This window comes from Balaenoptera acutorostrata, chromosome 18 (assembly GCF_949987535.1).
Source record: "Balaenoptera acutorostrata chromosome 18, mBalAcu1.1, whole genome shotgun sequence".
Classification (NCBI taxonomy): Eukaryota; Metazoa; Chordata; class Mammalia; order Artiodactyla; family Balaenopteridae; genus Balaenoptera; species Balaenoptera acutorostrata.
Window position 1 is genome coordinate 9,721,419 of NC_080081.1, and position 15,182 is coordinate 9,736,600.

General features: G+C 36.8%; 1 protein-coding gene across 1 annotated transcript in view; it reads left to right on the forward strand.

Annotated features, from left to right (window-relative positions):
- NALCN (sodium leak channel, non-selective) overlaps window positions 1–15,182 on the forward strand; it is a 283,440-nt gene that overhangs the window by 110,908 nt on the left and 157,350 nt on the right. The window contains 1 exon segment of the mRNA XM_057532605.1: window positions 204–335. Within this exon segment, the coding sequence (XP_057388588.1) occupies window positions 204–335 (132 nt within the window).

The following is a 15,182-nucleotide window of genomic DNA, read 5'->3' on the forward strand; positions in this document are numbered from 1 at the left end:
AACTGAATCAGTTTGCTGTACAGCGGAAATTAACACAACATTGTAAATCAATTATACTTCAATAAAATAATTTTTTTTAAAAGAAGGACTGTTCTGCACAGCAGCATATCACAAAGATGTTGCAGACCAAGGCCTAAGCACATAGTTATGTTGAATCATGGGTTTGTTTCTTTGTTAAGAGTTCACCTGTTTTGCCTCCTCAGCAAATGATGCGGTCATCCGTCTTCCACATGTTCATCCTGAGCATGGTGACCGTGGACGTGATAGTGGCTGCCAGCAACTATCACAAAGGAGAAACCTTCAGAAGGCAATACGACGAGTTCTATCTTGCGGAGGTAAGCAGCTCACGGGGTGCAGATCACTTTTCAAGGTAGGCGAAAACCTCGGCTAGTCATAGCACCTTTTTTAAATGTGAAAATTAATTGCAGTTTGTTAATTACTTGACTTTGACCAAAGCTGATTCATTGTCCGCTTCGGAGGTGTTTCCCTTGGTCACCGTGTTGCCTGATTTGTTTCCTGTCACCCTGGGCCTGAGTGATCTTTCCTACAGTGTGTCACATTGCCACGGTAACCTTGCCCTGGGTGTTACTCTGGCCATCTTGCTGTTTTCCTATCAACCTCTCATTTTCTCTGCTTTGTCATGTTGTGTTAGTCTGTTTCCTCCTAAGTGTAAGCAAGCAGAGATTCAGAATATTATAAATGAGCAAGTCAGCTCAACAGTACCAAGGAGGGGGCTGGAGAGAAACTGAAAGATTTCTGTTCTAAAAATCTGAGGTGTTGCAACCTGCACTAAAGATGTCCAGTCAGGAACAGGTAGGTTTAGTGATTAAATCAGCATCATCCAGCACCCCGCATCCCATACCAGAGTTTTTGTTTTTTTTGTTTTGTTTTTTTTTTTTTATTTTTATTTATTATTTATTTATTTATTTATTTTTGGCTGTGCTGGGTCTTCGGTTCGTGCGAGGGCTTTCTCTAGTTGCGGCAAGTGGGGGCCACTCTTCATCGCGGTGCGGGGACCGCTCTTCATCGCGGTGTGCGGGCCTTTCTCCATCGCGGCCCCTCCCGTTGCGGGGCACAGGCTCCAGACGCGCAGGCTCAGCAGCTGTGGCTCACGGGCCCAGCTGCTCCGTGGCATGTGGGATCTTCCCAGACCAGGGCTCGAACCCGTGTCCCCTGCATTAGCAGGCAGATTCTCAACCACTGCGCCACCAGGGAAGCCCCATACCAGAGTTTTGTAATAGACTTCTTATTGCTGGGGTAACTTTGTTAATGTTTGATTCTTAAATATTTTTTAATGATTTCCAGAGACCACTACTTTTTTTCATTGTAAAAACTTATTTCTAAAATATATCTTAGAATTCAGTGGTTATGTATTTATGTAAAAATTGATTGACAGACAGCTCTTTCAAAACCCATTCATCATGTAAGTGAGGAATGCATATCCAGCTGTGCTACACTTCAAGAAATCCAATATATGAAAAAGACAACTTAAAAAGCACAAACTTCGCAATGTGATTATTTTTATTACAAAACCACTTTTCATATACAAAATCAATTTGCCTTATAGTTGAGTTCTCTTATATATGCAGAATTCTCCCAGTGCATTTAAAAATGGATTTGGTTAATAAAAAGTCAATCCACCAACACATCAACTTTTCAGAAAAAGAATTGATAGTATACAGCTATTGAATATAAACATCTATGTGGGTATCAAGAACCTTTTAAGGAGTCACTTATGAATTCCCCTCTTGTGGAGGTTTGTTTCCTGTAAGAAAATATCATTAGTATTAGACTTTCACTGTAGTAGAGTCTCTGTGATGTGACACTACCTGATAGCTGTGTCGTATATGGAGCTTACAGTTTAGCAAAAATATAGACAGTGAACAATAACAACTTTTTATGCTGTGGAGAACAAATGACAGGGGCTCATGAAGAAATTATGTCCAGCCCAACACCTGAAAAATGGGTATAATTTTGCTGCAAATCCAGCACAGAAAGCATGGCTTGTCATTGAAAGCAGAGGGAAACATGGACCAAGAGTCATCCTTGCAGGTGAATTTCTAACACAGGGATGGGACTTTAAGGAATCCCAATCAAGTAATTTCCGTCTGTCCTGTGAAGTAGGAAGCAAGGTCTCCATCCAACCTGATGATGAGACGGTAAAGTGGGAAGCTGGTGGAGAAGAGAGATAGGACACGGGTAATGTGGAGAATGCAAAAAAGCTAATGAATGATACATCGAATGCAGCACTGAAGATTGAGACTACAAATTTATAGTGATGCCAATTGAGACAGGCCTGTGACTTTCTTTGGCCTTTCATAAAGGGGAGAAGAAAGGCAACATTCGGATTGGTCCAACTTTAGAGCTTTTTCAGTCTAGTGGAGCTGAGAGACAAGGGATCAGGGAACATGGGTGGTTGGCAAAGGAGTTGAAATGATGACCCTGTGGTCTAGGTTGGATATGAAAAGAGGGAAAATAAGAGGAGAATGAAAGAGTAAAAATGAAGGATCAAGGTTCTCCAATGGTCAAAGAACAGGTATAGTTAAAGGGATGGAGTAAGAGAGCTAGAAGGTAAGGTTGTGATCAGAGAGCGGGGTGCAGGATTTATATTTCAGAATAATTCTGGGTAACTAAATACAAAATCTAGGGTGTTCTATGGATGTGGGTGGCTCAAATGTAATGATGGAGTCAAGGCAAAAATGGCAGGGAACTATCGGGGTATGGTGTTGGCTAAATCTTCACAGTGACACACGTCATTGGGCGTGAGGCCAGTTCTTCTGGAAAGGAGTGTAAGTGGCATGGGAGAGTGACTGACAGAGAAATGAATAGAGATCAATAGAGGGCCCTCTATCGAGGGCATGGGGAGAGTGTGGGAGAGGGTGTTTTCACCTGATGGAGTACATCTCAAAGGGGTGTGGAGGAGTCATGGATGGGGCATCTCTTCCTCATCCACACATTGTCCTCCATGGGCCACACGGGGTATTGGAGCATGGGTATCCTTTTCTGGACAGGGCAAGGGGGGGAGTCATGCATTTGGGACAGGACCGGTAGAGGCAAGGATGGAAGAAGCGGACTCTGTGCTCAGAGATCGAGAGTGAAGAAGAAATTGTTTAACAGGGAACGAGAAACCCAAAGGTTAATTAAAGGCTCTGGGTGGAATGAGGAGGGAAGGTAGGTGAGGTGGAAGAATTACACAATAGTATTAGAACCAGAGGCAAAAAGGCTGGTGACAGAAATGCCTAGAATAAAAACAGAAATGGCTACACATGATTGACCTTATGCCTGTCTCACTGGAAGAAGCAAATTATATTTGCTTCTGAGGGAGCCCTGGATACTTAGAGATTCCATTAACATTTCCTTTGTAGCTCAGTGTGCATACTCAGTCATACTAAATCAATCCTATACAGTAAATACATAAGCCATTCTGGGAACAGAAGAACAACAGAATCCTCCAGTAAATTTTACCTAATTTGTTCATAAACAAAATTGATCTCTCTCCTAATGTGTTTATGTGTGTTAGCTGATTTATGATCACACTGTAAGAAATTCCAACAAAATTTCAAATATTTTAATATTGTAGAGTTCACTGATACTATTTAAGTGTATAGGTAGCGTCCAGTGGTAGTTGAAAAGTTCTTGTCATTGTTCTTTTTTGTATATAATGCTATTTTTTAATTTAAAAAATCAGAAAGAGGGACTTCCCTGGCTGTCCAGTGGTTAAGACTTCGCCTTCCAATGCAGGGGGTACGGGTTTGATCCCTGGTCGGGGAGCTAAGGTCCCATATGCCTTACAGCAAAAAAACCAAAACATAAAACAAAAGCAATATTGTAACAAATTCAATAAAGACTTTAAAAATGGTCCACACACACACAAAATCTTTTAAAAAAAGATTATTAAAAAAAAAATCAGAAAGAGAGGATTGTATAGTAAAATCTGGCACATATGTTTCTATTAATTGTTGTCCACTTCCCAAACCCCTGAAAGTAAATTTGATTTTCATAAACAACGTAGTAGAGATTTAGTTTACTTAAAAAATGTATAGGCATCACTTTATTCTTGAACTACTGAAACATTCAGAATTTGTTCCGCATCTATTTATTGATTTGGCGTGTCTGAGTTTCCCAAAGCATGTTTGGTCTTTATTCAAATCACATTATCTCTTTTCTTTGTATCAGAAACTTGCACATGGTTTGTTTTAAATGAGTTTGGATAAGTCTTTTTTTTTTTTTTTTTTTTAATTATTTATTTATTTATTTTTGGCTGTGTTGGGTCTTCGTTTCTGTGCGAGGGCTTTCTCTAGTTGTGGCAAGTGGGGGCCACTCTTCATCGCGGCGCACGGGCCTCTCACTGTCGCGGCCTCTCTTGTTGCGGAGCACAGGCTCCAGACGCGCAGGCTCAGCAATTGTGGCTCACAGGCCCAGTCGCTCCGTGGCACGTGGGATCTTCCCAGACCAGGGCTCGAACCCGTGTCCCCTGCATTGGCAGGCAGACTCCCAACCACTGCGCCACCAGGGAAGCCCTGGATAAGTCATTTTAATCACACTTAATTTTTTATAAAATACTCTCTTTTAAAAAAATTGGTAAAGATGGTTTGGGCTTAAGCCAGGAGTCAACAGATTTTTTCTTGAAGAGCCAGATAGTAAACATTTCAGGCTTTTCAGGCCATGTGCCCTCTGTTTCAACTACTCAACTCTACTGCTGTTGTGCAAAAAGTGAATGTGGCCTCGAAAGGGTTGTGTCCCAGTGAAATTTTATTTATGAAAATAAGCATTGAGCTCGATCTTGGTTTAAGCTGTAGAAACACAGAGCATGCCAACTAACATCCCCATGGGTTAAATTCAAATATAGTAAGACTAACAACATAATAGCTACCATTTTTTTAGAGCTTCCATTATGTTGCCAAGTGCTTTAAAGGAATTCATTATCTCATTTAATCCTCAAAATGGCTATAATAACAGCAATTCAAGTTTATGGACTATAATGACATAGTATTTAAGGTAATAGCATTATGTAATATTTTGAAAAGTTTACCTTTAAAATAGATCACAAGAGGCCATGAGCTTTCAGAGAAGTAATTTCTTGAGTTCCCACATATTCCAGAATAAATTATTTTGAAAATCCAAAATAAACCACTCTACCCAATAGGAGTCAACTTGCAGTCTAAAAAACATCCTTTAAGCATAAATTAACCTGCTTAGCTTCTGCTGTGAAGCTGGGGACTTATTTAGTTACTTTGGATTAACTAACCTAAATTTAGAATTAGTTGAGAAACAGGGAAAACTTTTCTTTGTTTTCTAGGCTCTACATAAACACAAAGAGGTAAAGTTTTACTTTCTTTTGTAAGAGTTTCATTTTTCATTTTGATCTAAGAAAATTCATTGTCATTAATATACATAAAATCACATGTTATAATGAACATAATTATATTTTACAATGTATAGTCTCATTTTCTTAATAAAGAATAAAACTTGAACAATACTCTCCTATTATTATATAAAAAATATAAATATATCTGTATATCCACTAGATTGTATGTTTAACAGAAGTTTATCAGCACAGCCTTATGCACAGAAGATTCACAATTTTAACAAAATTCCTCTTTTAAGAAACTCATAAATTGGTGGGAGAGAGAGGGGAACAATGAAGTTATAACAGCATACCCCTGTTGCATTTCTGGTCGAGAGAGAGGTTTACCTCATTTAGAACTCCAGGGTGTCTCTTTGGTTTCCTCTTTTTCTATGATTGTTCTGTGTTTTGAAGCAGAAGGGCTTTCATAAGCATAGAATCATTTTGCCGTCCCACAGGAAGTTATCTTTTCTAGCAAAGTGATTTCTGTGTTCCTCTGAAGACATTTGGCTTTATGATATTTGTTAAAATGAAATTAAGTGAAAGAGCCATTTATTTTAGTTCCAGCAAAATCTGACGCCTGTATTTCATCTCAATCACAAGAAATGACTGAATTATGAAAGTAACTCATCCTGCTCTACCAGCAGTCTTTCATATTGTCATTAAGTTTTATTTCATTTTCTGGGATACTTTAATTAAATAAGTATCTTTTGGCTGTAGCTTTTTCATGTGTTTCTATAGGATTTGGGCAGTATCTTGCTGGGTGAAAAAATAACACAGTAATGACATTCTCGATTATTCAATGATCCATCTCCAAAGTTTGCTCTTTAACTGTTGAGTTACACTATAGACTAAGAGTAGGTGATTTACAGACACCTCTGGAATGATGCAGGTCATCATTTATTTGGGTGTTATTTAACCTGAATTTCATTTAGGAGAATAGTGTTACCTGAATTGCATTTGTCCTGTTATCTTCTTCTGTGATAAATATACATTCATTTTCTCATGAATATCCATTATGTTTCTCTGAAATTATGAAATAGAGTCTGCAACACAAATCTGGGATAATATATTTCAAATATCTTTGCACATATGGGCAGTATCTCTACTATTTTATCTTCTCAGACCTGCATAGTACAATCAGCTCATTTATAATTTGTCACCTATAAATATTCATACATTATTCATTGAATTAAAAGGGCAGAACAATTTCCATTGTTCCATTTATATTAAGCATGTCATTTTCTGTTCAGTTATTTTTCTCCTGAGCTTCAGAAATTTGGCAATCTCTTGTTGTCTTACCTGCTAACCTCACAAATCCAATTACAAGTTCTTTTGGAAAACAAGCATTTTAAACTAATTTCTTGCAATTTTCATTCTAAAAAAAAAAAAATCTTTTCACAAGTTATGTGCTGTCATCCTAAGAACAGATATAATAATGTTTCTTAGGACAGTAACTCCTTTAAATTTATTAATTTAACTTAATTTATTTAATTTTAATTAAATCTGCATTCCCTTATTGATAATTTCCTTGAGGACAAGAGGGCTTGTTATAGTAGATATTAAATGACATATGTATTATTATAAGATGAAAATTTGGAAAATAAATAATAAAATGTGGTGTTTAAAGAACTCATACAACCTGCATTCCTGAAAATACTAGTTAAACTCTGCTGTCGTGACATCAAACCTGATTTATCTGTACAGCATGAATTCTCAACGGGAGGTGAAAACACCTCTAAGGGGATAAAAATTATTCTTGGGGAGGCAAAAAATCTTATTCTTGCCATATATAAAAAGAGATTGATATGTTTATATTTATAACATAACTGTGCTAATAAAATTCCATATGGTGTAATGATTAGAAACTAAATATCTAAAAAGACTCCTTGGCTGGGGAGGTGGTTAAAAAAAAAAAAAAGATTGCAAAACACTGACTTAGGAAAATTGTAAGAAGAAAGAAATATTTTGGGTTTTTTTCATGTATTTCAATTTTTTTCAAGTAATGTGACAAAAATATTTATGAAAAGTTTATTATCCTCTTACAAATCTTGCCTTCACTCTTAAAAAGACAAGTTTCAACTTTAAGCACCCACCGATAATGTAATGTACTCTGAGGGTTCGAGACAGAGGAAAGGTCCCACTGTGACCTTTTCGATGTGGGGACTGAAGAGTTAGGGGCCAAGGTCATGGGTGCTCACAGGCTAGGAATGACCAGGCTGTACTGCTGACTGGTAAGGATTTGCAGAGGACCTAGAGATGGTCCTGCTGAGTGAAGTACGTCAGACAGAGAAAGGCAAATATCATATGACATCGCTTATATGTGGAATCTAAAAAAATGGTACAAATGAACTTACTTACAAAACAGAAATAGAGTCACAGATATAGAAAATAAACTTATGGTTGCCAAGGGGGAGGGGGGGGAGGGATAAATTGGGAGGTTGGGATTGACATATACACACTACTATATATAAAATAGGTAACTAATAAGGACCTACTGTATAGCATAGGGAACTCTATTCAATACTCTGTAATGACCTATATGGGGAAAGAATCGAAAAAAGAGTGGATATACGTATACGTATAGCAGATTCACTTTGCCATACAGCAGAAACTAACACAACAATGTAAATCAACTCTACTCCAATAAAATTTTTTTAAAAAAAGAAGGATTTGCAGATCACCTCTAGATTGGATGCATTCTTAGGGGATGCTTCTGGGGGGCCCTTCCGGGCAACTGGGTTCTGCAGGCAGCCCGCTAGCCTCCTTTCTGTACGGCCAACAGCAGGACCGTTGCAAGTCCCACCCTGTCCAGCAGGTGGCAAGGTTGAGTTCACTGAGGCAGGCTGGAGCCATCCATTGAAAAGAGGTTACTAAAGAAACCTCCTCACTGCTTCTACCCTGATTCCTCCCAACTGCTGTCTTCTGCTGAATGGAAATCCTACGCTAAACCCTCTAACCTACACTAAATAACTGACAACTTAATTTTCCTAAATCCCTTCTGTAATTCCTGACATAGTTCTCCCCTACGCCAGAATAACCCATAATTACAAGTAAATTAGACATATTTTTATGCATAATATTTTTCCATGAAATTTCAGCACTTTGGGATTGATACCGGTTTTCAGAGAATGGGAACGTTAGCTTGTGGACAATTAACAAACTATGTTAGAAAAAAGGTATTTGCTCCCAGGAGAATTGGAATCAGGAATTCTAGTAGGCAAATCAGTGGGAATATGGGTATTTATACATAATCCCATAATAGTTTGCTAAATCCTTTTTAGTGCCTTTTAGTGTCTTTGAAAAGCATATAAGTTTTCCCACCAGGCAAATAATAATGCAAATGGATCCAGCTGCCTATTTTATTATAAATTATGATCATTTAAACAGGTCACTCCATCTGTCTTTTGATAGCAAATGCAAAGTTAGTAAAGTGATTAATTGTATTTATATGTAATTAGACAATCTATTTGGATATATTTCAGGCATTTATTGATAGTTCCCTGCTTTAAAAAAAAAAAAAAAAGCCTACTTTCATATGGATTACATTCCTTCCTTTGGAGTGAAAGTCTAAAAATACAGGTGAGGGAGAAGTGGAGATGTGGGTAGTGGCCACACCAGACCAGGCTGCAGGGGAACCTTCAGGATGGACGCATCTGAGTTTCAGCTTTTCCTGAACTCTGCCAAGATGCCTGGGGGAGGAGACAGGTGCTGGACTTCCTCATTGTGCTGCAGGCCCTCGAGTGAGAAGCCAAGGTTAGAGAGGAATTGCCTCTTGTTACGACTTGCAGGGATCTGGGTCCTCTGGTCGCCTCAGGCTGACCCTGCAAAGGAGTTGCGTCTGCCCACTGGTTGCTTGTGGTCCCGGGAGGTCTAACAGAATCCTGTTGATCTCAGTGATCCAGGAAGGGAAGCTCCCCAGAAGCTGAATTTCTCCCAGGAGGGAAGTTAGGAATGGATTCCACCAGCCTGGGAAGAATCCTGACACAAAGCGGCTTCCTCCTGCTGCCCAGCAAAGCGGCTGTGGGGTTTTAGGTCTTTTACCACAAAAAACATGATGCCTCATACCATCCCTTGTTTACCACTGCTCAAGAGAGCATTTTTAAAAAAATTTTTTATTGGGTATAGTTGATTTACAATGTTGTGTTAGTTTCTGCTGTACAGCAAAGTGAATCAGTTATGCATATACATATATCCACTCTTTTTTAGATTCTTTTCCCACATAGGCCATTACAGAGTACTGAGTAGAGTTCCCTGTGCTATACAGTACGTCCCTATTAGTTACCTATTTTATATGTAGTACTGTGTATGTGTCAATCCCAATCTTCCAGTTTACCCCTCTACCCCCCTTACCCCCTGGTAACCATAAGTTTATTTTCTACATCTGTAACTCTGTTTCTGTTTTATAGATAAGTTCGTTTGTAGCCTTTTTTTAGATTCCACCTATAAGCGGTATTGTATATTTGTCTTTCTCTGTCTGACTCAAGAGACTGTTAAAGACAAACAAACAAAAAGCATATAGCCATGAGCAAGCAAAGAAAAATATTCTTACACAAAGGGATTCAGAAACTGAGGATGGAACTGGGAAATCCAAGATGAACATCTAGTACAGGAGTTTCCCAGTAGAGTAGAATTGACGGGAGAGAGAGTAGGTTTTTTTTTCCCCCAATGTCTCAAAGATAGTTAATTAGGGCAAAAAACAAACCTTCTGAACTTTGACTAACATTTTCAAAAAGTGAGCTGAAAAGGGCAGGGTCGTTGATGAGAGCTAATTATTAATATAGGAGAGCAAGTGGAAAAAATAAAAAAACAGTAGAAAACATGAGGGAAAAGCAAGAGACTAGCCACTCAGATGTGAATAATAGGAGCCCCTGAAGGACAAAGGGAACAGAAAGAAGAGTAATAATAAATGAGAGAAGAAAATTTTCCTAAACTGAGGTAAAGCATAAATCTGTAGATTGAAAGAGCTCACCAAGTCTCAGAGAGGATAAATGAAAAAAAGGTACATTCCTAGGCATATCCTGGTGACCTTCCTTGGTTGCAAGCATAAAGAAAAAACTTCCTTAAACCTCCGAATGGGCTTAAATAACCTGCAAAATCAAGATAAATATATTGTGCTTTGGATGACTCATCCTCAATATTGGAAAGTAAAGGCAGTGAACCAACATATATATTGACCACTGAGAGAAAAGAACTGCAACTCAAGACTGTATGCAGCCAGAATATTCATGTCAGTGTTAAAAATGCACTTTAGATAGAAAAGGATTGAGACAGTATACAACCCTTGATGTTTATTTGAGGAAACTACCCCAATGTATGCTAAGCCTAAGACAAATTCTTCAGAGTCCACAGGACTAGATAGATAAGATGAAAAGGAAATAAAATAGTGGGTATTGAATCTAAATGGAAGATGGTAATTAAAATGTCAAGTAAGGGTCCTTGAAAAAAAAGAAATAATTACAATTCAAAAAGCTAGAATTGGGACTTCCCTGGAGGTCCAATGGTTAAGACTCTGCACTTCCACTGCAGGGGGCACAGGTTCAATCCCTGGTCATTGAACTAAGATCCTGTATGCTGCGTGGCACGGCCAAAAAAAAAAAAAAAATTGATGGTTGATCTCAGAAAAAGCAGAATTTAGGAAGAGGGGTGATATCACTGGGAGTGTGGGTGAGAGAAGGATACTATGAAGTTTGTAGGTTGGCAGGTGTGTGAGGGAAGAGTGAGCAAGTACATTTGTGTGGGAGAGGAGTTTACAATTACTCAGTTTGGATGCAATAATAAAAAAGTATAGGTTGATGTAGGACAATTGGGAATTAAACTGGGAGATTAGAAAAGCAGAGTCCAAATAAACAAGGGGGAGAAAAGACATTAACAACAATTTGACCAAGCCAGAAAAGACAAGAAAAGGCTAAAAGATGAATATCAATGACATACAATAAACTAGAAACATAAGACCAGGTATAACTTTGGCATGCTATATGTGAGAGGGTTGAATTTTCCTATCAAAAATCATAGAAAATATGCCTTTAAAGGAGAAATGGCTGATTAAAGGTTGGGGCAGAGAAGGTCCAAGATTTTTTAAAAATCATAGAAAATATGATTATGTTTAAACACAAAATCAAATAGTATCTTGATTCTAGGAGACGCATACAAAGTGGCCCCAGAAAGGGGCTGAAAATCATCTATGAAAAAACTAAAAGTGACATCTAAAATATTAAAACATTTTAAATGCTTAGCAGACCGTGCAAAAAAAATTAAGGAATATTCTCAAGGCCAAAAATTGTGCTGATGTGAATGAAGAACAGCTAGTGGGCTCTAAGGCCACTGGCTGCCCTGGGGGTATTTGCATATGCTTGTCACCTAGAACTTGCCATTTTAAGAGCTGTATCCTGGACAGACAGAGGGGCTGTTCAAGGTGAAGAGTCAACACAGAGACACCCCCATGTAACATCAGGACACATGAGGTCTGTACCTCAGTGAGAGAAGGAAAATGTCCATCCCTCAGAAGGAAATAGTGGGGAAACCTTCAGTCTTGACCTTGACTCCAAAAGAGTAGAGAAAGAGTACGCTTTGTGAAAATGTGTCAGCACAAGCCTGCCTGCGTGGGATTGGAGTTCAAAATCACATTACTTTCAGGTCTGAGAAATGTCAGCCAAGAAATTGATTTAAAGGGGTACCAAATTTGTAAGACACCTCATGCCCTCTGCTGAACCAGTTCTTTCTGAAAAAAAAAAAAAAAGTACTCTAAATACAGGTCTTGAAAATCTAGAAGAAATTAATGATTTCCTGGCAAAGTACAAACTACCAAGTTGATGGACGAGGTAAAAAAGCTGATCAGAAGAACATTGGAAAGCTTTGATCTTCCATTACAAAAAAGATTGGGCCCATGTGGTTTTTCTGCTGGATTTTTATCTACTTTCAAAGATGAGATAATTCTTATTTTATTTAAGAAATTACAGATTGTACAAAAGATGGAAAACTCCCTAATAAGTTTGATAAAGCTACCATAGACTTAACCTAAACCTTATAATTATAGTATAAATAAAATTATAGACCAATTTTATTTATGACAGTAGCTGCAAAAATTGTAAATAAAATATTATCCAATAAAATCAGCATAAGCTTCTAGGGTTTATTCTAGGAATATACAAATCAAGGACTCCTGTGATATATTTCATTGCCTCAATGAATTAAAGGCTAAAGCCCTCTAAGTAAAATAAAAGAGAAAGAAAGTCCTTAAACATGGTAGAAATTATTACCCTAAGTTCACTGCAACCATTATATATGAATACTGAGAAACTTTCATTGAAAATAAGGAGCATATTATGGACTCCTCTGTTATTACCACCACATTACTTAGTATATATTACTATTTGGCTATACCATTATAGCTAGTGAATTAATACAATTAACTCCAAAATAAATCTTGAAAAACATCGTATCTTCATTGGCACATGAAATATATATATGTTTATAAAGCCCAAGAGATTATAAAAATTTTAGAATTAATAGAAGAATTTAGTAAGGCAAGTTGAGAAAAATCAATATAAATAAATCAGTAGCTTTTCTTTCCACTGGAAATAACTAGGTAGAAATGGTAAAAAAAATTAAAAAGGTAAAAAAAAATTCATTTTCATTAGTGACTGGAATATTAAATGCATAGAAATAAATTTCAAAATCAAACAATAACATATCTTTATGGGGAAAATTTTATTAAAGAATATGGGCCAAATAAATAGAAAAACATAGTATGTTTCTAGATATGAAGACTAGTTATTAATCCTTCTAAAGCTTTATATGTACAAGGTAAAGAAAAAAGTTATAAAGATGGACACATGTGACCATATCGTGCTTATAGAACTAATTCCACTAGAGTTAAAAATCTAACTACTGACTAAGGAAAAAATATTGCAGTTTATACAGCAGACAAAGATGAATGTCCTTAATATCAACAACTCCAAAACCTGATAAGAAAGAAACAACACCACCATAGAAAATTGGCAAGGTTATGAACAGAAAGTTGTTTTAAAAAAATAATCTAAGTCATCAATACACATCTGGACAGCTAAGCAAAAGTTTTATTAAGTTTGATTACATCAGGTGATGGTACAGATTTAGGACAAGAAACCCTTTCCTACCTTGCTGAAAGGCAAATGACAATGTAACATTTTGAAAGTAATCTCTTAATGCTTTCTAAAATTTAAAGTGGGCAAACATGTCCTTTGCCCCAGAGGTGCCAGGTTTGAGACTCTACTTACAGATAGGAAAGCCCAGTAAAAACTGATATTGCATAAGGGTGGTCAGTACAGTCTGTTTTTGAAGTAGCAAAATGCTTAACCATTTTTCCTGATGATTCCTTATCCAAGAAGTACCGTGCTTTAACGAATCAGTAGGGAAAATGTTGAATAAAATAAACATTGAATACCATGCAAAATTATGCAGCTGATAAAAAGAATAAGTAGAACTTATATCTCTTAACCTGAAGGCATGTCCATGATTGTTAGTGAGAAGCTGCAGAATGACACATAAAATGTAAGCCCATTGTGTGATTATGTATGTTTGGATGAGGCTGGAGATGATTGAGGAGGGAATATAAAACATGGTTACCATGAATCACCTGGGAAAGGTGGGCAGGAATTTTATTAATACTTTGTGTATTTAGGATTATTTCACAGTTAAAATGTATTACTCTGTTACACTTTTTTTAATTGAAGTATAGTTAATTTACAATGTGTTAGTCTCAGGTGTACAACAAAGTGATTCAGTTGAATACATATATATACACATATATATGTGTGTGTGTGTATATATATATATATATATATATATATATATATATTCTTTTTCAGATTCTTTTCCATTATAGGCTATTACAAGATATTGAGTAGAGTTCCCTGTGCTATAGAGTAGGTCCTTGTTGTTTATCTATTTTATATGTAGTGGTATATATATGTTACTCCCAAACTCTTAATTTATCTGTCCCACCCTCACTATCCCCTTTGGTAACCATAAGTTTCTTTTCTGTGTCTGCTACATTTTTTTGAAAGGGACATGCCAATTTAAATTAAGAAGCAAGGTGGGTCTAGAGAAGTAATGCTAATTTCCTCCTCACACCTAAATTAACCATCTGCAATCCCTTTAATGTTCCAGTCCTAAAAATGTTATTAAAACTCCACTTTCCTCACATCTTCCAAATGTGTGTGGAAGAAAATCCCTTCCATGTTGGCCTAGAAAAAGAGAAGCAAGCTATCCTTTATTCCTATCTTCCAGCAAATCATTTGGTATCTTCTGACAGGGATGTGTTATGACTAGCTGTGCTCTTTAATTAGAAGTTAATCTTATGTCACTGACATGTACACACTACTGTATACAAAATAGATAACTAATAAGGACCTGCTGTTTAGCACAGGGAACTCTACTCAGTACTCTGTAATCACCTATATGGGAAAAGAATCTAAAAAAGAGTGGTTGTAGGTATAACATTCACTTTGCTGTACGCCTGAAACTAACACAACATTGTAAATCAACTATCCAATAAAAATTTTTAAAAGTTAATATTATATTGCCATTTTAATTCCAGTTGTAAACTTCTTTATAAAATGAGTGCTCTTATCCATAGGCCAAGTAAACGAAAAATAGTATGCTATGTTTGTATATGTACTTTATAATATTGTTATTTGCAATAGCAAATTCCTAGAATTAATGTGATAGATTAAGCGATTGAATGAATTTATTAACACAGTAATGTCGATTGTTAATTTATAAAATTAATAATGTAGACATATTAACATTAATTTATGTGTGCATATGCACACACACATAAACTCCTTGTTAT